The following is a 25,673-nucleotide window of genomic DNA, read 5'->3' as shown; positions in this document are numbered from 1 at the left end:
TCTTACGTCTGTACGCGAGATTTCCACACTCCTAAACATTCCCCGATGTAATGTTTCCGATGTGATAGTGAAGTTGAAACGTGAAGGGACACGTATAGGCCGACCTCGTCTATTGACTGACAGAAACCGCCGATAGTTGAAGAAGGTCGTAATGTGTAATAGGCAGACATCTATCCAGACTATCACACAGGAATTCCCAACTGCATCAGGGTTCACTGCAAGCACTATGAAAGCTAGGCGGGAGATAAACTTGGATTTCATGGTCGAGTGGCTGCTCATAAACCACACATTACTCCGTTAAATGCCAAACGACGCCTCGTTTGGTGTAAGGAGCTTAAACATTAGACGATTGAACAGTGGAAAAACGTTGTGTGGAGTGACGAATCACGGTACACAATGTGGCGATCCGTTGGCAGGGTGTGGGTTTGGCGAATGCCCGGTGAACCTCATGTGCCAGCGTGTCTAGTGGCAACATTAAAATTCGGAGGCGGTGGTGTTATGGTGTGGTGGGGTTTTTCATGGCGGGGGCTTGCACTCCTTGTTGTTTTGTGTGGCACTATCGCAGCACAGGCTTACACTGATGTTTTAAGCACGTTCTTGCTTCCCAGTGTTGAAGAGCAATTTGGGGATGGCGATTGCATCTTTCAACATGATCGAGCACCTGCTCATAATGCACGGCCTGTGGCGGAGTGGTTACACAACAATAACATCCCTATAATGGACTAGCCTGCACATAGTCCTGACCTAAATCCTACAGAACACCTTTCAGATATTTTGGAACGCCGACTGCGTGCCAGGTCTCACCGACCGACATCGATTCCTCTCCTCAGTGCAGCACTCCGTGAAGAATGGGCTGCCATTCGCTAAGAAACCTTCCAGCATGTGACTGAACGTATGCCTGCGAGAGTGGAAGCTGTCATCAAGGCTAAAGGTGGGCCCACACCATATTGAATTCCAGCATTACCGATGGAGGGTGCCACGAACTTGTAAGTCATTTTGAGTCAGGTATCCAGATACTTTTGATTACGTAGTATACCTCTGAAATCTACCGTTCATTGCAATTACCCTATCCCGTTCTATCGCTAATCCACCTTTTCAAGCACAGCTGACATTCAACCCCTCTCCTAATACCCGGATATCATCTACCAGTTCCTACCCACGCAGACAACCCACGTCTTTTCCACGTAACGTCCTCTCCAGTACTTCCCACATGCCATTCTTTAGCCGCCATCAGCAAGTTCCTTTCTATTCTGTTCACTTATGGTGCACGAGAGGAATTGAAAGGTCTCTGTTGGATTCCTTTCATGTTAATTTCTTAAATCTGTTGTCATTTACGGCATAAAATCCTCTTCTAAATTTACTGTGGCGTTTCTGACTGTCTGGGAGGAGACTGAGCAGTGGAACGTGTTACTTTTACACATAAACAAGAACGATCTGTCACACTACTACACTTTAAAGCACCGTTTATATGTAATTCCTATATGTAATTCATGTCACACAGTCTCATACGGAACCTACATCCGCTTTCTTTTATATACTGTATATGGTAAGATACTGTCATCCCCCTTCCCTTCTGTGTGAGAGGATGAATGAGCAAATGTATTTGTAGTTGCATGCTGGATGATAGCAGACAAGCCTGTCTGCTAGAGAACAGTAGGATCAACGTCGGAACAGGTAGCTACGCTTTCTAAAAGCAGAGAGGTTTCTATGCTTAGTATGGTCCTGTCCGTCCCTTGCCATGTTGGTATAGGAAGCTGCCTCTCTGGTAACTTCCGTTTGTATTTGGGAAGCACTCTCGGTAGGAGCGCAGGTCAGTCTGTCCGTGGTGAGCGTCTGAAGTGGTAAAATCTCCGGCTAAGCGCGTGTCTGCTAAGTCCGTAGGACAATGGATTTCTTTAAGTTCAGCCTAAGATCATCAATCTTAAATGCGAATGCTCGTGTGATTATAACGTCTCGTCTTGACAATATTTTTTTATATAGCAACTTTTCTTTATGATCTACCCTCGTGGGGTGTACTTTATGAGACCAGTACCACGTACTTATACAACTGTTTGACCCATCAGGTTAATAGTAAGACGATAGTAACCAGTTCGAGGTTTCTCTTTAGTAAATTGCGTTTCGATGTAATTTATTTTAATTATCAAAATTATTGTGGAGTTACACTCTTTGTGTAAACCAAGTTGACCACGTGAAGCATGTGGTGAAAGCATCAAAGTAGCCCTCAGCTATTCTTTTCGGGAAGATTTCACAGAGAGTTAGTATGAATTTAGTATACCAGTGTGTGGTAATTACATGACGGACAGGATTGCGCTGCGAACGTAACTTCTTTGGGAGCAAATTGAATCGGTAGGTTGTGGTTAATTTCCTCTTGCATATGTTTCAACGTTCTTTGTGTGTTATTTTATGAACGCAGTATTGTATGTAGTCTCCCAATCTTGGCTCCATATTTGATGCGTTCCGTAAGCTTACAAACTCACATTTTCACAGTCCTAAATAAGGCACCAGCTTAGTTATGACTCAAGTTTAATATGCTGAAATTTCAATGATCAATGATAAAATAAATTTCCAAATATAAACTGATTTATTTCTTTTTATTTAAATTCTCTTATATATATATATATATATATATATATATATATATATATATATATATATATATATATATTAATTACCGGTTGTTGTATGACTATTAAAAGATTATAATTAATGTTAGTCTGGTTGGGAATTTGGTAAGCTAGACTAGATACCTGGTGAAACAGTTGCGCAGTAATGCACGGTTAACTTCCCCAGACAGCTCACAGCTTTTAAACCGCTTTTATTGTTTATCAGTACCGCTTTCATAGAAAATTAAAGTAACAACGTTACAGAATGGTTGTTTAAATGCCTCTGTGAGCGATTAATTAGCCTAGCCTTGGGTTTGTGGTATGTACCGGCACATTACGTAGGGGTTTGTATTACATTCACAGACTGCTCAAAACTAGTTCTTGAACGGTAATAGTTGTGGGTGTTCTCCAGTGGAGGATGATGGGTCAGCGTGCGTCGAAACCATTTTCTTGTCAGTAGCTGCTCTTCTTTATCTTCGGCACTGGGTGGCGAGTATCGTGCTCCCTGACGTTCGCGCATGAAGCGTAGTGGTGATGCAGCCAGCTATTGCTACAACTAGCTCAGTACGGTGATGCATGGACCTTACAACATCTGCCACCTCAGACTGCCGAGAGTGCTTGCTCCTTGTGCGAGGTGGCACATTTGGCTCAGCCGTAGGCCGCACGCAAAGCTAAGTGGCCGGTATTTCGTTCGATGTGAGGCAACGGAGGCGTCCCGGTATGAACCATGAACCAGCATCCGGCTGGCAGCGTCTGGCACTGGCTTACACCTAATGGATCAGTGGCTGGGAGCGCCTCAGTTTGACCCTCGGCCCATCAACGCTGCAGCCGGACCTCTTTGCATGTGATCCTGCCAGGATAGTGGAGCGCTGTGGCGTCACAGTGGAAGCCGACACTACAGCGGACGCCTACGCTACCATCTGATGACCAGCCTAACTTGTTCTGCATATTAAATGAGTCTTTTGTTATGCGGGTAATGCCGGTGTAAAACTCGCCGCATGATGAAGAGTCCCCATTACAGTAACCAGCTGGTCACTGACTAACGTGGAGGCTACGGCACTTCAGCGGGTGTCGTTCCAGCATATTACTGTAAGTCGCCAGCGGCAGCAACGAGCACTCTTGTATTGGGCTCACCCAGCTAAAAGGCTTTGTAACCATACTTTTGCAGAATAATTAGCGTCTCTCTTCAATCATTTGCCGGTTGGGCGTCTTCAAACGTTCAAATGTTTGTGAATTCCTGAGGGACCGAACTGCTGAGGTCAACGGTCCCTAGACTTACAAACTACTTTAACTTATGCTAAGAACAACACACGCACATACACACGCACACACACACAAAATGCCCGAGGGAGGAATCGAACCTCCAGCGAGGGGAGGGCCCGCAGTCCGTGTCATGGCACCTCAAACCGCGCGGCCACACCACGCGGCAATTCGGCGTCTCATTGACACTCTTCCGTGCGTCAAAAAGCCCTGTGACCCTTTGTATAGGTGCTCTTTGAACACATTCAATATCTGCTATTAGTCCTACTTGGTACTGTATGTGTCTGATAACTGGAGCAATGTTCTAGGATGTGTCGTACAAGCATTATGAATCAGTCCCCTTTGTAGAAACTGCATTTCCATAGGATTTTACCAATGAGCTGATATCCACCACATACCTTACCTATGACAGACGCTATGTGATCGTTCTATTTCATACAGGGTGATTCAGGTTCTCCTACCCATATGTTTTCTGCAACTCGCAACGCCTTCAAAACCCCACAATAGATCTCCATATTCTCTTGCTTGCTGTGCGCGATCCATTTGTCCTAAAGAAAAAAAAATGAACGTGATCTTTTTGTAGGAATTTAATGTAGTGAAATTTCGTATTGGGATACTTTTCCGCTGGAGGCCACAGTTTTCGAATTATTTATGAAACCGCTTTTGAAGGTCAGTTTTGTAGATTTCTCATGATTAATTCGAAAATTACGGTATCTAGCAAAAATCTATCCCAGTACAAATTTTAACTACTCTGTACATTAAATAACCTACAAAAAAGACGCCATTCATTTTCCTGTAGGACTAGCGTAGGTAGCGTAGCGAGCTACATAGATGGTATGAAAACGTTGTGCGTGGAATTTGAAGGCGTTGCGGGTTGCATAAAACCCATTGGTAGGAGCAGCTGCGTCATCTTGTGTATCTACAGATTGTTAGATCTAGATGACTGACTGACTGACTGGCTCCAATTGTGACCCACTGGTTTTGTACTTAAAGGATATTTCCTCTTTCTTCGTTTTGTGAAGTGTAAGGTTTTATGTTTACGAGCGCAACCTTCAGCTCTTATCGAGACCTAACTGAATATGTGTGAAGCTTTTTGAGCCGTGTCGCATTATCGATTACACCAAGTTATGATCGAGCCTGCATTCGGCCGTTATCAAAGACATAAACCGAGCAATACAACAAACAATTTAAAAAATTAAGCTAACTTTTAATATCTATCCTTCCTTTTTGATCGGTGATGTTCCCGACAGTTCTAGTATCGTCTCTCGCTCTCTCTCTCTGGTCTTAACATTAACCAGATGTGCTAGTGACAGTCATCACTCCTTCCGATCTGATCATGTAAGTGTAGAAAAGTTGTGGAATGTTTACAAAGAAATGGTGTCGACAGCAATTGAGAGAGATATACCACATAAAATAGTAAGTGATGGTACTGATCCCCCATGGTACACAAAACGGGTCAGATCGATGTTGCAGAAACAACGAAAAAAGCATGCCAAGTTTAAAATAACGCAAAATTCCCAAGATTGGCAAAGTGTTACAGAAGTTCGAAATATAACGCGTTCTTCGATGCGAGATGCTTTTAATAATTTTCACAACGAAATTCTATCTTGAAATCTGGCAGAAAACCCAAAGAGTTTCTGGTCTTACATAATGCACACCAGTGGCAAGACGCAATCAATACCTTCAGTGCGCGATAACAGCGGCGAAGTCCCTGATGGCAGTGCCACTCAAGCAGAGTTATTAAACACGGTATTCCGAAACTCTTTCACCAAAGAAGACGAAGCAAATATTCCTGAATTCCAATCAAGAACACCTGCCAAAATGAGAAACATAGAAGTATATATCCTCGGTGTAGCAAAGCAGCTTAAATCGCTTAATAACAGCAAGGCCTCCGGTCCAGATTTTATACCAGTCAGGTTCCTCTCAGAGTATGTAGATAAAATAGCTCCATATTTAGCAAATATATACAAGCACTCGCTCACAGAAAGATCCGTATCTAAAGGCTGGAAAATTCTTAAGTCACACCAATACCCAAAAAGGGAAGTAGGAGTAATCGGCTGAATCACAGGCCTATATCACTAACGTCGATTTGCAGTAGGGTTTTGGAACATATACTGTATTCGAACATTAACAAGTACCTTGAAGAAAACGATTTAGTGACACATAGTCAGCACGGATTCAGAAAATATCGTTCTTGTGAACCACAACTATCTCTTTATACTCATGAAGCAATAAGTGCTATTGACAGGGGATGTCAAATAGATTCCATATTTTTAGATTTCCAGACGGCTTTCGACACCGTTCCTCACGAGCGTCTTCGAACCAAACTTCGTGCCTACGGAGTATCGCCTCAGTTGTGCGACTGGATTGGTGATTTCCTGTCAGAAAGGTCACAGTTCGTAGTAATAGACGGAAAGTCATCGAGTAAAACAGAAGTAATATCCGGCGTCCCCCAAGGAAGTGTTATGGGCCCTCTATTGTTCCTGATCTATATTAATCTCAGTAGCCGTCCTAGATTGTTTGCAGATGATGCTGTCATTTACCGACTTGTAAAGTCATCAGATGACCAAAACGACTTGCAGAATGTTTAAGATATATCTGTATGGTCCGAAAAGTGGCAATTGACCCTGAATAAAGAAAAGTACTAAAATAAATCAGGTAAATTTCGATTACGCGATAAGTCACACAAATCTGAGGGCTTGTAATTCAAGTAAATACTTAGCGATTACAATTTGATATAACCTAAATTGGAACAATCACATAGATAATATTGTGGGTAGAGCAAACCAAAGACTGCTATTCATTGGCAGAAGGTGCAACAAATCTACTAAAGAGACTGCTTACACCACGCTTGTCCGCCCTATTTTGGAGTATTGCTGTGCGGTGTGGGATCCGAATCAGGTGGGACTGACGGAAGACATCGAAAAAGTACAATGAAATGGTTTAAATGGCTCTGAGCACTATGGGACTTAACATCTGTGGTCATCAGTCCCCTAGAACGTAGAACTACTTAAACCTGACTAACGTAAGGACATCACACACGTCCATGCCCGAGGCAGGATTCGAACCTGCGACCGTAGCGTACAATGAAGGGCAGCTCGTTTTGTATTATCGCGAGATAGTGTCACAGACATGATACGTGAATTGGAGTGGCAATCATTAAAACAAAGGCGTTTTTCGTTGCGACGGGATCTTCTCATGGAATTTCAATCACCAGTTTTTTCCTCCGATTTCGAAAACATTTTGTTGCCACTTGCCTACAGAGGGAGAACTGATCATCACGGTAAAATAAGAGAAATCAGGGCTCGCACAGAAAAATTTAAGCGCTCGTTTTTCCTGCGTGCCGTGCGAGAGTGGAACGGTAGGGAGACAGCTTGAAGGTGGTTCATTGGATCCTCTGCCAGGCACTTTATTGTGAATAGCAGAGTAATCACGTAGATGTAGATGAAAAAATTGGATCTGCATCACGTCCACATTTGTTTACGAATGTTCGATCATATGGCATACCAAACGACATTTGTGACTGGACTGAGGGTTTTTTGGTACAGAGTCCGCGGCATGTAATCTTGTATGGAGAGTCATCGGCAGATATAGAAAAAGCCTTTGGCGTTCCCCAGGAAAGTGAATTGGGACCCTTGCCATTCATGCTGTTTATTAGTAACCTAGTAGATACTATTGACAGTAACCTCGGACTTCTCGCGAATGATTTAGTTATCTGTAAAATCTGAAAAAATGTAACCTATGCCACATTATCAGTTACGCTAAGCTATGATCAAGCTGGCTTTCGTCTGTTATCAAAGACATGAACTATGTGATACATATATATATATATAATCGCTGGCCAGAGTAAGGAAGAGAGGACAGTCACTGAGTGAGATGGAGGCGGGTAGTCAGTAAGAAGTGAAGCTCTGAAAGTGACAGTCGTCACTGACAGACAATGTGCAGCTGCGCCCACAGGTAGAGGCCAGTGTGATGGTTCTGCCACTGGAGGCGAGCGGGCCTTACCACTGGTAGCAGCGCCAAAGGCCTAGATACCAGTACGTGGATCCGCAATGCATCCACCAGGAACGGTGAACACTGGAGCTGGCGACCGACAACGTTGCGTAAGCAAACGTTACGTTAACCTTGAAAATCTTCAAAAGGCGTTGTGAAGATTTAAAGCCACGGTATCGATGTTACGCCACACCAGCAGGAAGCCTTTACGATCGAGAAAATAACTAAAGTGCACTAAGCGTAACACATCCACCAAAGAACTAGTGCGCTTGCTCTAATTACAGTTAAAACGGATGGTAAGACAAGCTGCTGCAAACTTTGAGTCTTATTCGACATCTACATCTACATCTACATCTACGCCATTACTCTGCTATTCACAATAAAGTGCCTGAGAGAGGGTTCAAGCCGTCTCTCTACCGTTCCACTCTCGAACGTCATGAGGGAAAAACGAGCACTTAAAATTTTTCTGTCCGAGCCCTGATTTCTCTTATTTTATCGTGATGATCATTTCTCCCTATGTAGGTGGGTGGCAACAGAATGTTTTCGCAATCGGAGGAGAAAACTGGTGATTGAAATTCCATGAGAAGATACCGTCGCAACCAAAAATACCTTTCTTTTAATGACTGGCACTCTAATTCGCGTATCATGTCTGTGACACTATCTCCCCTATTTCGCGATAATGCAAAACGAGCTGCCCTTATTTGTACTTCTTCGATGTCATTCGTCAGTCCCACCTGATGCGGATCCCACACCGCACAACAGTACTCCAGAATAGGGCGGACAAGTGTGGTGTAAGCAGGCTCTTAAGTAGAGCTGTTGCACCTTCTAAGTGTTCTGCCAATGAATCGCAGTCTTTGGTTTGCTCTACTCACAATATTATCTATGTGATCGTTCCAATTTAGGTTATTTGTAATTGTAATCCCTAAGTATTTAGTTGAATTTACAGCCTTCAAATTTGTGTGACTTATCGCGTAATCGAAATTTAGCTGATTTCTTGTAGTACTCATGGAATAACTTCACATTTTTCTTTATTCAGGGTCAATTGCCACTTTTCGCACCATACAGATATCTTATCTAGATCAGTTTGAAAATCGTTTTGGTCATCTGACGTCTTTACAAGACGGTAAATGACAGCGTCATCTGCAAACAATGTAAGACGTCTACTGAGATTGTCTCCTATGCCGTTAATATAGATCAGGAACAATAGAAGGCCTATAGCACTTCCTTGGGGAGCACCGGATATTACTTCTGTTTTACTCGATGACTTTCCGTCTATTACTACGAACTGTGACCTTTCCGACAGGAAATCACGAAGCCAGTCGCATAACTGAGGCGATACTCCGTAGGCACGCAGTTTGGTTAGAAGACGCTTGTGAGGAACGGTGTCGAAAGCCTACTGGAAATCTAAAATACGTTATCAATTTCACATCCCCTGTCGATAGCACTTATTACTTCTTGAGTACAAAAGGCTAGTTGTGTTTCACATGAACGATATTTTCTGAATCCGTGCTGACTATGTGTCAATAAATCGTTTTCTTCGAGGTACTTGATAATGTTCGAATACAGTGCATATTCCAAAACCGTACTGCAAATCGACGTTAGTGATATAAGCCTGTAATTTAGCGGATCACTTCTACTTCCCTTTTTGGGTATTGGTGTGACTTGAGCAATTTTCCAGTCTTTAGGTACGGATCTTTCTGTGAGCGAGTGGTTGTATATAATTGCTAAATATGGAGCTATTTTACCAGCATACTCCGAGAGGAACCTGTCTGGTATACAATCTGGACCGGAGGCCTTGTATTTATTAAGTGATTTAAGCTTGCTTCGTTACTCCGAGGTTATCTACTTCTACGTTTCTCATCTTGGCAGTTGTTCTTGATTGGAATTCTGGAGTTATTACTTCGTCTTCTTTGGTGAAGGAGTTTCGGAAAACCGTGTTTAAAAAGTCTGCTTTAATGGCACTGTCATCAGTGACTTCACCGTTGTTATCGCACAGTGAAGGTATTGATTGCGTCTTGCCACTGGTGTGCTTTATGTATGACCAGAATCTCTTTGGGCTTTCTGGCAGATTTCCAGACAGAATTTTGTTGTGGAAATTATTAAAAGCATGACGCATTGAAGTACGAGCCATATTTCGAACTTCTGTAAAACTTTGCCAATCTTTGGGATTTTGCGTTCTTTTACATTTGGCATGCTTTTTTCGTTTTGTTGGAAGTCAAGAAATATATGTCTGAGTGCTGCGATCCATGACTTACAGGATATCATCCGAGAAAAGCGTGAATTGGTTTTCTTATGAGCCACGTTTTCGGAAACCATGTTGGTTCTCATGGAGGACGTGATTCTGTTCGAGATACCTCGTTACGTTTGAGCGCAGGATATGTTCTAAGGTTCTACAACAGGCAGATGTCAAATACTTTCAGTTATCAATGACATGGTGGTCAGCGTCAGACTTGTGAGGACACTGGATGACCCAGGAAGCTCCCAGAGCGATGGTTACTCACGTGAAGGTGGGAGGCGGGTTCCCCTGGGCGGCACAACTGAGCGTGACGTCGCGGCCCTGCTCCACCGTCAGTGACGTCACCGAACGCTGCGTCAGCCGCGGGGGCATACCGCCCGTCGCCTCTGTAAACAAACGAGACAGAAATTGCTACTTAAATTTTTTGTAACACTTATTTTAAAATTTGTTTATCATATTCTGAGGAACTATTCGAACCATAGGTCTTAGTCATGGACAGACTTGCGGAGGCACGGTTTACGTTTTCTCTCTTTGCGCATTTATGTCTGTAAGCTCCACAACTCGGCTATCTTGTCTCGCAGGACAAACTATGTAACTGATTATGTGGACTAAGCCCTCATTAACGAACAAGCTGGATTTAGACCAGGAAAATCATGCTGTGGCCAAATCCTTAATCTCACACAGTACATCGAAGACGGCTATCAGAGAGGAGAAGTAACTGGGGCCGCATTCCTGGATCTCAGTGCCGCATATGACACAGTTAACCACAAGTTGCTTACCCAGAAAGTGTATAATGTCACTAGGAACTACACCCTTTCTATGTCCGTGCAATGCATGCTACAGAACAGACGCTACTATGTAACCTTACAATCTAAAAACAGCCGATGGATGACACAGAAAAATGGACTTGCACAAGGTAGTGTCTTGGCTCCAATATTATTTAACATCTACACAAATGACCTTCCCATCAGCCACCAGACACGAATGTTCATTTGTGCCGATGATGCAGCAGTGGCCACACAGTATTAAACCTTTGAACAAGTGGAGGAGAATCTCACAGGAGCCTTAAAAGAACTTGCTACCTATTACGAAGGCAATAATCTCAAACCAAACCCTAGTAAATCTCAAGTATCCGCCTTCCATCTTAGGAACAAACAACCCAAAGTTGAAGCATACAAACAGCCCAAAATATCTGGGAGTAACATTGGACAGAGCGCTTACTTTTAAGCAGCACTGTCACAACACTAAAAAAATGGTCTGTGCCAGGAAGAAGGTTCATCGTGGGGAGCTCAACCACACGTTTTGCGCACCACGGATCTGGCGCTGAGTATCTCAGCAGCGGAATACGCGGCGCCAGTTTGGAGGAACTCTGCTCACACTAAGCAAGTTGACGTCGCCGTAAACGAAACTGTACGTATTGCCACAGGATGCCTCAAACCAACTCCCAAAGACAAAATTTATCCCATCATAGGCATAGCACCACCCACTATCCGTAGACAAGTAGCCGCCGAGATCGAAAGATCAAAACAAAAGAATGATCCTCGACACCCGATGCATATGCACCGAAAACAACGTGTCCGGCTGAAATCCCGCAGGAGTTTCACTGAAACTACTGAAGAGCTCGCCACCAAGCCCGTAGCAAGGCGGCTCTCTCTCTCTCTGGGCAGAAATGGTGCCACACTCCACAATGGAACTACTCGAGGAGGGATCTGCAGGATTTCAACCACCTTTTACAACTTGGAGGTCATTAAACCGGCTGCGCACTGGAGTAACAGGGTGCAAATCAAACCTATTTAAATGGGGTTACAGTGATAGCGACAGGTGTGAATGCGGAGCAATACAGGACTTGGACCACCTATTGATTTGCCCAGATATGTCTACAACATGCACTAAAGATGATATTTTGAAAGTCAATGAAAAAGCAACCTTCGTTGCTAATTACTGGGAAGGGAAGATATAATTGGTGCATCCGGATACGGAAGAAGAAGAATTGAAGAAATGCTCTAAAATACTGAATGCACTGTAGGTGTCTGACTATTAGTCTGCAGTACGTTTGTTCTAAAATTCTGGACTAGGTTCCCTAAAACGGGTTTTCCACAAATACATAAAGCTATTAGCCTCTGCATTGGTGATTTATACTGATATTTAAGTGCATATACAGGGTGTTTCAAAAATGACCGGTATATTTGAAACGGCAATAAAAACTAAACGAGCAGCGATAGAAATACACCGTTTGTTGCAATATGCTTGGGACAACAGTACATTTTCAGGCAGACAAACTTTCGAAATTACAGTAGTTACAATTTTCAACAACAGATGGCGCTGCGGTCTGGGAAACTCTATAGTACGATATTTTCCACATATCCACCATGCGTAGCAATAATATGGCGTAGTCTCTGAATGAAATTACCCGAAACCTTTGACAACGTATCTGGTGGAATGGCTTCACATGCAGATGAGATGTACTGCTTCAGCTGTTCAATTGTTTCTGGATTCTGGCGGTACACCTGGTCTTTCAAGTGTCCCCACAGAAAGAAGTCACAGGGGTTCATGTCTGGCGAATAGGGAGGCCAATCCACGCCGCCTCCTGTATGTTTCGGATAGCCCAAAGCAATCACACGATCATCGAAATATTCATTCAGGAAATTAAAGACGTCGGCCGTGCGATGTGGCCGGGCACCATCTTGCATAAACCACGAGGTGTTCACAGTGTCGTCTAAGGCAGTTTGTACCGCCACAAATTCACGAAGAATGTCCAGATAGCGTGATGCAGTAATCGTTTCGGATCTGAAAAATGGGCCAATGATTCCTTTGGAAGGAATGGCGGCCCAGACCAGTACTTTTTGAGGATGCAGGGACGATGGGACTGCAACATGGGGCTTTTCGGTTCCCCATATGCGCCAGTTCTGTTTATTGACGAAGCCTTCCAGGTAAAAATAAGCTTCGTCAGTAAACCAAATGCTGCCCACATGCATATCGCCGTCATCAATCCTGTGCACTATATCGTTAGCGAATGTCTCTCGTGCAGCAATGGTAGCGGCGCTGAGGGGTTGCTGCGTTTGAATTTTGTATGGATAGAGGTGTAAACTCTGGCGCATGAGACGATACGTGGACGTTGGCGTCATTTGGACCGCAGCTGCAGCACGGCGAACGGAAACCCGAGGCCGCTGTTGGATCACCTGCCGCACTAGCTGCGCGTTGCCCTCTGTGGTTGCCGTATGCGGTCGCCCTACCTTTCCAGCACGTTCATCCGTCACGTTCCCAGTCCGTTGAAATTTTTCAAACAGATCCTTTATTGTATCGCTTTTCGGTCCTTTGGTTACATTAAACCTCCGTTGAAAACTTCGTCGTGTTGCAACAACACTGTGTTCTAGGCGGTGGAATTCCAACACCAGAAAAATCCTCTGTTCTAAGGAATACACCATGTTGTCTACAGCACACTTGCACGTTGTGAACAGCACACGCTTACAGCAGAGAGACGACGTACAGAATGGCGCACCCACAGACTACGTTGTCTTCTATATCTTTCACAGCACTTGCAGCGCCATCTGTTGTTGAAAATTGTAACTACTGTAATTTCGAAAGTTTCTCCGCCTGAAAATGTACTGTTGTCCCAAGCATATTGCAGCAAACGGTGTATTTCTATCGCTGCTCGTTTAGTTTTTATTGCCGTTTCAAGTATACCGGTCATTTTTGAAACACCCTGTATTTCTTTAATGATAAATTTATGTATTAGTAATTGAGCCATGTGCGGGTCGCGTTCATGCCATTTGTTCTTTGGCATTTTGTCACATCGAGTGGCGTCTTGTTTCCGCTACTTACTGGTGTAACGAAGTTGCTGGCTTGCCTCCTTGAGTGGCAGCAGCAGCGCTTATCGATACTAGTACTGCCGTACTATATTTGGTTTGACCGCTAGTACTTCCGGGTGGTGGTGGGGTGTGTGGCAGTCATTCGGTTGGGACGGAGGAAGTCTCCACAGCACGGGGCCAGGCTTGGACTGCTGGTGGCGCGTACGCGTTGTCGGGTCGTGAGGGGCTACCTGCGAGTGCGACAAAGTTCGTTGCTCACCGAACCTGGACGCTGACGTTGAGTCAGCAGTTAACCTGTTATGGAACCTCAGCTATTGTGACATTTGCGGATTGTTGCTCCCTGGGCCATTCGGGCTAGCTGCAAAGTATGTTGTGTTGGAGTTGGCGAAACCTTGCAGCCGTCTTCCTATACTGTGATTAATTGTCAAATTGACTGTTACTTTCCAGTTAAGTGCACCAGCGGTATTTTATGCCCTGTGGCCATTAACGCCCCAGTTACCTGGCCCTGGTCGTTAGCGTAGTTTTCCAGCAGTGTGCCTTTCCTCGTCATTTTGATGCTGTCCAGCACGGCGTGTAGTTAGACAGCCTTTTAAGTTGTTTGGTTCATATTTTGCTTAGAGTGGTTATTGTTCCCTTGCTTGCTTTTAGACGCCAATTTCTGAAGACTTAGTCGTGTTCGTATCCTCGTCCTCGGCGGATATTTTGCATCATTGCGCCGTTGTTTGGACGGAAGGGAATTGGCTAAATTTTTGGTCGGTCCTTGGGCCATCCCAAGTTTGGGTTACCATCCGATTACGTAACATCAACTCTTGGTTGCGTGTCTCGCCTCTCCTTACGTTTGAGCTACCTTCTCAGGCTGAACTTTGGAACACTTCTGAGCACCATTTCTTCTGTTTGTTTTAGATTGTGATTTTCATTTTAGTTTGAAGTATTGTGCGTGGCTGTCGGCCGTGTATTAATTCTGTTCTTTTTAAATTTTACATAAAGGCCTTCAGCCTTGATAAATTAAAATTTTGAGGGCTGATTTTATTAGAAAAAATATTTTTTCCTTAAAATTTGTTCTATCTGAAATTGTTTGTTATCCAGGCCCTAAGTCGTTAGTTGTTCAATCTGGTACATGCTGCCTTCAGCCGAGAATTTACGTGAACCCCTTTGAATAAGGCCTTCAGCCCTCTGTATTCCTTAAAGGAGAATTTTTAATAAGAAGAAAGGGGTTTAATTTAAATTGTTTGTGTGACTTGGTGTTCAGGCCTTCAACCGTTGTTTCCAATTTGTTTGTGCCTTCAGCCATGCAATAAGTTAATATTTCATTAATTAGGCTTTCGGCTGTTCTGTTGTAAGATTAAACAGAAATATCTTGGTTAGAAAAAATTAATTATTAATGTGCTTTAATTATAGTTGTCAAAATGGTTCAAATGGCTCTGAGCACTATGGGACTTAACTTCTGAGGTCATCAGTCCCCTGGAACTTAGAACTACTTAAACCTAACTAACCTAAGGACATCACACACATCCATGCCCGAGGCAGGATTAGAACCAGCGACCGTAGCGGTCACGCGGTTCCTGGGTGTAGCACCTAGAACCGCGGCCGGCTATAGTTGTTCTTTAGACGTGTAGTGTAGGCCTTCAGCCGCTAATTGTTTTCAATTGCATGTTCTTTTTTTTAATTTTTACCTTCTACTTTTATTTGGTTTTGATTTCGAAGCCAGGCCTTCATCCGTTCTTGTTTTGATGTGATTTTGGGCCTTCAGCCCAGAAAGCATCTCAAGTTTTCTTTAACTAGGCCTTCAGCCTATTGTCTAATTGTGATCTTTTAAAGCAATGTGTAAATAAGTGGTTCTTCGAAAAGTAAAGTTGTGTGTTTGATTGTGCAACTCACAGTAACTGTTAACGGCCCCATCCACAATTGTAACCTTATCCTGTGCGCTCTCTGAGTACCTACCTTCCATGTTTCAGTAATAGTAGAGGAATTTGAATAACATAATGCAAAACGGGCTAGAAAGAGTAAAGTAGTTGTTTTGACGAGCGATTGTTGTTATGGTTCGTGCAATGTGTTAAAATAAGAATAATTGTAATACGAAAATGTAACAGTATGTGGTAGAAATAACTACGAAGAGAATTGTATAATGTGTTTAGTTGAAGTATCTAAATATTGTGGAAAGTTTTATGAATTATAGAGTGTAGTAATCAGTGCAAGGGCGAGTGATTGCTGCACTCTATAATTTATAAGCCACATAACAGACGCTGAGTGCACCCATTCTCCGACTGGAAGATAACCTGATTGTGAAAAGTTTTTGTAAAAGAATGATGATCAGGTATATGGGTATTAATTTGACTAGAGTAGTGTACCGCGTGACAAAACTCAGGACAGAGGTGCAAGACAGAGATCGTTTTCTTTTGTGCTGGGAACATGCCTACAGCATTTTTCGGAAGTTAGTCTTCGGTTTATCAGTTTGCGAGCTGAGAATTCGACCTATGAGCATAGTGCTACTTATACTGACCGCGATGTAGGTAGCTGTTTATTTACCTGCAACTTTTCTGCTAGAGCTATTTCAGGTTTCGACAGTACCATTGTTTATAGTATATGTAGGACCATCAGTCATAGAAAAGTAATTTACTATGAAAAAAGCAACAATATAATTCAAAAGTGTGCTAAACGTACATTCAACACCCCGAGGGATCATAGCCTTAATTCCCGATACCATTACTTAATTTACTCTTGTCTTATTCAGGGCGAGTCACGCAAGGCGTGACAACCCCTTTTATTTCGTAAACAGTTACACACAGCGAAACGGGGTTTTCGGCAAATGTTAGGGCGTCAAGGGGCATGTTTTCGTTTGGTTAATGCTTTTAGCGCTGTTATCAACTGAGATATTGAAGTACTTTCTTTTAAAAAATGAAACCCTAACCGTTTTATAACTACATTCGATAGCTCTTGAGACCTGTGTGCTTACTTGGCTGTGTGCTTCTTAGAGGTAAAATACGCACTGTCGGACAACTGTCTCTATCTACACTGCAGCCGCGCGGGATTAGCCGAGCGGTCTTAGGCGCTGCAGTCATGGACTGTGCAGCTGGTCCCGGCGGAGGTTCGAGTCCTCCCTCGGGCATGGGTGTGTGTGTTTGTCCTTAGAATAATTTAGGTTAAGTAGAGTGTAAGCTTAGGGACTGATGACCCTAGCAGTTAAGTCTCATAAGATTTCACACACATTTAAACACTTTTTTATCTACACTGCTCTAAATTATATCATGTGGGATACATTCTTCGAACTAAACATTTTATAAAAAGTACTTTGGTGACTTCCTGTACATCGCAAAATAAATATTCGTCTTAACGAAATAACGTTCCATGCTGAACGTATCTACATCTACATCTACATGGATACTCTGCAAATCACATTCAAGTGCCTGGCAGAGTCAACTGCCCCTTTCAGATATCTTTTCTAAATCGTTTTGCAGTTTGTTTTGATCTTCTGATGACTTTACTAGTCGATAAACGACAGCGTCATCTGCAAACAACCGAAAACGGCAGCTCAGATTGTCTCCAAAATCGTTTTTATATATAAGGAACAGCAAAGGACCTATAACACTACCATGGAGAACTCCAGAAATCACTTCTGTTTTTCTCGATGACTTTCCGTCAATTACTACGAACTGTGACCTCCATTCCAGGAAATCACAAATCCAGTCACATAATTGGGACGATATTCCATAAGCATGCAATTTCACTACGAGCCGTTTTTGTGGTACAGCGTCAAAAGCCTTCTGGAAATCCAGAAATACGAAAACGATCTGAAATCTTTTGTCAATAGCACTTAGCACGTCATGTGAATAAAGAGCTAGTTGTGTTTCACAGGACTGATGTTTTCTAAACCCATGTTGACTATGTATCAATAGACCGTTTTCTTCTAGGTAATTCATAATGTTCGAACACAATATATCTTCTAAAATCCTGCTGCATATCGACGTTAACAATATGGGCCTGTAATTTAGTGGATTACTCCTACTACCTTTCTTGAATATTGGTGTGACCTGTGCAACTTTCCAGTCTTTGGGTGCGGATCTTTCGTCAAGCGAACCGTTGTATATGATTCTTAAGTATGGAGCTAATGCATCAGCACACTCTGAAAGGAACCTAATTGGTATACCGTCTGGACCAGAAGACTTGCTTTTATTAAGTGATTTAAGTTGCTTCACTACTCCGAGGATATTTACTTCTACGTTACTCATGTTGGCAGCTGTTCTCGAATCGAATTCTGGAATACTTACTTCGTCTTCTTTTGTGAAGGCATTTTGCAAGGTAGTGTTTAGTAACTCTGATTTGGCAGCACTCTCTTCGATAGTATCTCCATTGATTGTTTCTTGCCGCTAACATACTTCACACACGACCAGAATCTCTTTGGATTCTCTGCCAGGTTTCGAGACAAAGTTTTGTTGTGGAAACTGTTATAGGCATCTCGCATTGAAGTCCGCGCTAAATTTCGAGCTTCTGTAAAAGATTTCAATCTTGGGAATTTTGCGTCTGTTTAAATTTGGCATGTTTGTTTCGTTGTTTCTGCAACAGTGTTCTAACCCGTTTTGTGTACCTGCCGCGCATAACTATTTGTGTACCAAGAAGGATCAGCTCCGTCGTTTGTTAATTTATTTGGTATAAATCTCTCAATTGCTGCCGCGCATAACAGCTGCGTGCAGTGCACACTGTAGACTTACTTGAAATTGCAATGCAGTTTCGTACACACGTAAATAGAGAAATCACTAATGATGATTTTGTAGCCCAATTCACATAACGTAAATTTTGTATTCTACAAAATACTCTATACATTATTTAAGAACGTGTTCAAACTTTTGGCCACGATGCACTGAAAACCACAGTTGCAATGGCCGTTCGAAAGAACGATGAAGAGATGTAATTGCAGTGGATGATACGGCGGAGCAGGCACGGGCGATTCGACGTCACATATTGTCTGGCGTAGTTGCGGCTTCGTCATAGACTTTATCTTCGAGTACACACGTTGGAAAAACGTAGGGTCGTGTCTGGAGGAAAGACCGACAAAATTCTGTACGGCGTTCGAAATCACGGATGTCAAGTGCCTGATATAGTGACAGATGATAGGATGGAAATTCTGTCGATGCAGGATGCGAACGACGTTTGTCTCGCTGATTCCACATTCCTTGGCAACATGTCTCGTATGACTGTGCGGATCTTCAACGTCGTAGCCAGAATAGCTTCTTCGTGTTTTCTGTCAGCTGCCGTCTTCTTTCTTGTCCTCTTTTTTACGTTCTAAGCAGCCTGTCCACACTAGTGTCTTAATATGTCGTGCGATTACCTGGTGCGTCGGACATTGCCGATCCGAAAAAATAGCCCTATACCACTGGACTGTTTTTGCGACATTTCTTTTACATTCACCAAATGAAAGGGGTACATCCAACTTCTCTTCATTAGTGTACAGGCAGAAATGAGTCGCCCTACTGTGCACGGAAGTAAACAGGCAGATGTGTTGAGATTCTGACACACTGTAGCACGAGAGCTCTGCTTGGCGGTATTTGCACCACTAATGCCGACTTCGGCCACCGTGCTCTCAAATTCTTGGACATTTCTGCTCCAAGGCGGTAAACAGTCCAGAAGAGTTTTATTGACGAGTGCTATGGCGTCTCACTAGAGTGAGTAACTTGTTGCTTTCGGAGCGTTGACCGGTCGTGTTCGCCCTCAGCCTGTGTTCCTCCGAGCGTGCCTTGGAGCCTTCATGCTGACGTTGACGACTTTGTGCGGCCCCTGCGGCGCGTCGCACTGTTCACACTGGCCTCTGAGGAGATATGCTATAGTCCGAAAGATCGGGCTAGTGACAGATCGAGGCCATTAGCGCCTTAGGGATTAGCTCTTGGGGACTTCATCCACTGCACCGACAGCGGACCACCGTAGACAATTACTTTGCTGAGAAGCCTTGTAGAACAAACGCTTTCAGTTGCCTGTGTTTCATAGTGACGGACTTCTGTGAATGGCTGACGTATTTTAACTAACGTTTGTATAGTGGATCTTAAAATTTTCCGGCCGAATGGAATGTTCAAAGAAATTTCGGGCTTGCAGCCGGTCGTCGTTTATCATTGCACGATGTGTCAAAAAAAAATAGTTCAAATGGCTCTGAGCACTATGTGACTTAACTTCTGAGGTCATCAGTGGCCTAGAACTTAGAACTAATTTAACCTAACTAGCCTGAGGACATCAGACACATCCATGCCCGAGGCAGGATTCGAACCTGCGACCGTAGCGGTTACGCGGTTCCAGACTGAAGCGCCTAGAACCGCACGGCCACTCCTGATTATAAATCGCATGAGTAAAATACGTTGTTATAAACCCTTTAAGTGCGATGCGGCACGTGACTAATTCCATGTACTTATTGTTAAGCCTCACGGCTGCAAATTTGTGCAGATTTTATTGCTTTAGTGCGATACTGGCTTTAGAAAATGAAATAAATTGTTTTCTTGGCTTAAATATTTTGTTGTCTGGCACCTCCATTCCCAGCACCTTGCTGTCAACCTTTCAGTGTGTTGTTTTCTTTTTACTGTTCAGCTCACTTAAACTGCACAGTATCACTGTCGGCATCTATATCGAACCAACGACCTACCGTTTAGAAACTGCACTTAAGACGAGTATGTCTGCAGTACTCAGTGACTAGATTTGTTCGCCAAGTAGTCACACTACTTTACCTCTCAGCGGTGTAGCGTCTAAATAGAGGGTGTATAGCACGCCACGTGGTAATACGACTTGCACTGGCATACGCAATTTAGGTACCAAAACTCTCGGTACAACCTTCCAAATCGGATATTAATGATAATATCGGCTTCATACCGTCCTCTGAAACATGGTCCCTGAACTAAATACGTTACTAAAGATTTACGAGTCTTTAATGATACATTGTTCCTAGATGAAAACTAGATCTAACTCTGCTATATTACGTCCATGTAGTAAAGCTACCCTCTCCAGAAAGTGGAACCTCCCTCTTTTCTGATTGACTGAGACAAAATACGGTCCATAAGCGTTGTTTTTGTCGTCGTATAATTTACTACTTCCCCTGGACAACCAATGACAAGCCTTAAATTATTTCCAGTATTATGCCCAATTCAGGCTTGAAGAATGCCAGAGAAACTGTAAACGACGGTATCTTCGTGTTGGCCTGAAGGATTGCCTTAAAGATATTACTAGATCTGCATAAATATCGCCTTTCGTACAGGATATTTGATTCATTGCGTGATTGGACAACAATGTATATACGCTCATACATACTAAATTATTTACAATTTTAAAATTAGTTCTTCACGTATACTCTTCACTAACCCGTCAACACGTTCTGATCGCATAAAATCTTTCTTTTATTTACCCAAAAAATTGAAACGTAAATGAATTTTCCGAAATATGCTATTGTTGTTAGTTTTTATGACTATCTCACAATAATATGTTTAGCTAGATCACTTCTACATCGTTGTACACAATGTAATATCACAGACAATGACGTATTCTTGTATCATAAAAATATTCTTTACACAAGACTGAAAATTTCTAGTTTTGCTGAAGTGAACTACAGAAGCTTCTCAAAGTATATCAGACCAAGAATCAATTCCAGAATGCTGCACTCCATTGCCAGACTGACAGTTCGCGCAGTAAAGCATTGCATAGACAGTTTTGGAGAAGATCGAAGGCAAATAGATAAGGAAAAGATATGGTCTTGGTTGACTTGCGGAAGCTTTAATAAGGAAACTGAAGGAGTGAGTTTTGCTGGACAGAAACCAGCCATCTTAACTAATGCCACCAAATCCAGAATCGAGAAAACTGTAGGAGATCTAAAGCGCAGACGGCGCAAACAAGCCGAGGAAATACGAACTACATCTTGAGTTGTTGCATAGGAGAGCTCAGACTGATTTCGAACAGAGGTACTACCATATGACACAGACGGTCCACTGGAACTTACGCCAAAATTACCAACTGCCAACGGGAAAGAACAGATGGGGTCACAGGCCAAAGATATTTGTCGAAAGCGAACATGAAAAATTACCGAAAGGAACCTAATTGGTATACCGTCTGGACCAGAAGACTTGCTTTTATTAAGTGATTTAAGTTGCTTCACTACTCCGAGGATATTTACTTCTACGTTGCCGTGCGGTTCTAGGCGCTACAGTCTGGAACCGAGCGGCCGCTACGGTCGCAGGTTCGAATCCTGCCTCGGGCATGGATGTGTGTGATGTCCTTAGGTTAGTTAGGTTTAATTAGTTCTAAGTTCTAGGCGACTGATGACCTCAGAAGTTAAGTCGCATAGTGCTCAGAGCCATTTGAACCATTTTTTCAGCGTTCATCTGTAGCACCATATTTCAGAAGCTTCTATTCTCTTTCTGTTTAAAGTGTTCATCGTCCAAGTTTCAATTCTTTTAATGGCTATACTCCATACAAATACTTTCAGAAAAGACTTCCTGCCATTTAAATCTATATTCGATATAAATTTCTCTTCTTCGGAAACGCTTTTCTTACCATTGCCAGTATACATTCTATATCATCTCTACTTCGGCCACTATCAGTCATTTTTCTGCCCAAACAGCAGAAATCGTCTGCTACTTTAAATCATGTCTCATTTTCTAATCTCATCTTATTGTTGTGAAAAAAGAAAATTCCAGTATTTCCTGGAAAGGCAGAACGGCTGCATAATAACCAACAAACCGTCGGTTGTAATAAACCTGACATAATAGTGATTAGTAAAGCTGAATAAGTTATCTTTCTTTTAGACATCAGCCGGCCCTTATAGCCGAGCGGGTCTAGGCGCTTCAGTCTGGAACCGCGCGACCGCTGCCATTGCAGGTTCGAATCCAGCCTCGGGCATGGATGTGTGTGACGTCCTTAGGTTAGTTAGGTTTAAGTAGTTCTGAGTTCCAGGGAACAAGCGTGTGGTTCCTGAAGAGGGGCAGCAGCCTTTGCAGTAGCTGCAGGGGCAACAGTCTGGATGATTGACTGATCTGGCCTAACACTAACCAAAACGGCCTTGCTGTGCTGGTACTGCGAACGGCTGAAAGCAAGGGGAAACTACAGCCATAATTTTTCCCGAGGGCATGCAGCTTTACTGTATGGTTAAATGACATGAAAGGGTAGCAGTGGTTGGGAAGGGAGTGAGACAGGGTTGTAGCCTATCCACGATGTTATTCAATCTGTAAATTGAGCAAGCAATAAAGGAAACAAAAGAAAAGTTCGGAGTAGGTATTAAAATCCATGGAGAAGAAATAAAAACTTTGAGGTTCGCTGATGACTTTGTAATTCTGTCAGAGACAGCAAGGGACTTGGAAGAGCAGTTGAACGGAATGGACAGTGTCTTGAAAGGAGGGTATAAGATGAACATCAACAAAAGCAAAACGAGGATAATGGAATGTAGTCGAATTAAATCGGGTGATACTGAGGGAATTAGATTAGTAAATGAGACACTTAAAGTAGCAAAGGAGTTTTCTCTATTTGGGGGGCAAAATAACTGATGATGGTCGAAGTAGAGAGGATATAAAATGTAGACTGGCAATGGCCATGAAAGCGTTTCTGAAGAAGAGAAGTTTGTTAACATCGAGTATAGATTTAAGTGTCAGGAAGTCGTTTATGAAAGTATTTGTATGGAGTGTAGCCATGCATGGAAGTGAAACATGGACGATAAATAGTTTGGCAAGAAGAGAATAGAAGCTTTTGAAATGTGGTGCTACAGAATTCTGAAGATTAGATGGGTAGATCACATAACTAATGAGGAGGTGTTGAATAGGATTGGGGAGAAGAGAAGTTTGTGGCACAACTTGACTAGAAGAAGGGATCGGTTGGTAGGACATGTTCTGAGGCATCAAGGGATCACCAATTTAGTATTGGAGGGCAGTGTGGAGGGTAAAAATGGTAGAGGGAGACCAAGAGATGAAGACACAAAACAGATTCAGAAGGATGTAGGTTGCCATATGTACTGGGAGATGAAGAAGCTTACACAGGATAGAGTAGCATGGAGAGCTGCATCAAACCAGTCTCAGGGCTGAAGACAACAACAACAACAAGAACAAGTTCCAGGTGACTGATGACCTCAGATGTTAAGTCCCATAGCGCTCAGAGCCATTTTTTTAGTCATCACTGTACCAAACACCCATAATTTGCAAACGATGTGATGTCAGAAGATGGCCAGGTACAGGGACCTGCCAGATGAGACAAAAGGGCTGTTCAAACAGAAGTACCTACACATTGTCCCAAAGGGAATACCGAACACCGACGAATTGTGAGCATCCTAAAGGACCTAAAACTGAAACATTCCCTTTGTTGGTAACTGCCGAAGGCAGCTACACTGAACATCAACATCAGTACATTTTGAGGTTAGACAGCTTTGCCTCTTCCGGTATGAAACAATTTATAGCTGATCCCACCACGTTCTTTGTGGGCGTCCTATCCTCTTTCTATCCTTTGGTTTGTTGTCACAAGTGATCCTTCGTACCCATATCTGATTCATATAATAGATGTTCATGTCCTTCCTTTTTATGCTGATGGAATTTTTCTCCTATTCCTGTAATATGGAGCTACTCTTATCTCACTGTTCTACTTACGATCTTCTAATTTTTGTACAGCAAAATGCCTCGTTTCCGGCGCTTCAATTAATTCTCTTTAATTATTTGTTCGTTGGGGTCCATACGTATACTTTTTAAGTATCGCGATGATAGTTGTTCGTTGTATATATATATATATATATATATATATATATATATATATATATATATATTTAGTGTTGTTTAACATTGCTATTCACTAAAAACATGGTAATTCATTGTTGTGCGCCACTATGGATTGATTACTGAGAGGCCAGTCTACTGAAAACCGGATTAACGAGAGTTTAGTGTGGAAGAAAGCTTAAGTTTAGAATAGTTAAGTGTTATACCCTTAAAAGGATCTCTAAACTGCCATTGTAAACCGAATTAAGAATTTAGCGACTTTTATCATTAGAAACAGTAGTAAGTATTATTTATAAGGATGTTTGTTCGTCTATAAAATTGGAAATAATCTGAACTATATAGTAACAGTTATGTTACTGATATTTACACTTTTCACCAATTTTGTTACACTTATGCAATAATTAATTATACTGACTGAATACCACAAACTAAATCCAGACCAGATGTGAGAAAACATAAACCTATACTGAAAAACCTCGGTTTGGACTCGTTACATTGTTGTGTCGAATTGTTGCGTGATCTTCGTACGGTTGGCGAGGGGGAATGACCTGTCATAGACATTGAGCACATAAAAAAATTTAGAATGTATGTAAAAACACAATATAAAAATATTTTAGTGTTGAACTTCTACGTTTTTAAATCATTTTTTCAAAAGAAAAACACCTGATCACTATACGTTTTCCTTCCCCTGAGAGCAAGGGAGGAGTGGAAGGAAACAACGGCCCCACCTCCCTTGCCTCCGGGGATGGGCGCTCTTATTAAGTTTTGTATGTAACCCTCAGAGGGCGCGTCCTACTCGCATTAGTCTTGTTTACTCATATATAATCCATCCAATTACTTGCCATTAGTGGCGTCATGCTTTATAAATAACTACGTCAACAACGTGCATCGCTCTCTCGCAGTTGAAAGATAGTATTGAGCTTTATTAACGAATCATACGCTACTGTGCTGTGTGGATGAATCGTAAATGCAAAAACAGCAAGACTGCGGAGGTGGCAAGATTTAGCTAGGACCCGTTGCGCCTGGAATATTAACAGATTATACCCGCTACGTCTGGAATATT

The 25,673-nt window shown here is 42.6% G+C and overlaps 1 protein-coding gene across 1 annotated transcript in view; it reads right to left on the bottom strand.

Annotated features, from left to right (window-relative positions):
• Window positions 1-25,673, bottom strand: part of LOC124598517 (Down syndrome cell adhesion molecule-like protein Dscam2) — a 439,700-nt gene that overhangs the window by 391,464 nt on the left and 22,563 nt on the right. The window contains exon 3 of the mRNA XM_047136006.1: window positions 10,358-10,478. Coding sequence (XP_046991962.1) covers window positions 10,358-10,478 — 121 coding nt within the window. The remainder of the gene's footprint in view (window positions 1-10,357; window positions 10,479-25,673) is intronic.

The sequence above is a fragment of the Schistocerca americana genome, chromosome 1 (assembly GCF_021461395.2).
Source record: "Schistocerca americana isolate TAMUIC-IGC-003095 chromosome 1, iqSchAmer2.1, whole genome shotgun sequence".
Taxonomy (NCBI): Eukaryota; Metazoa; Arthropoda; class Insecta; order Orthoptera; family Acrididae; genus Schistocerca; species Schistocerca americana.
Note: the sequence above shows the minus strand (reverse complement) of the source record. Positions and strands in the feature narration are given on the sequence as shown.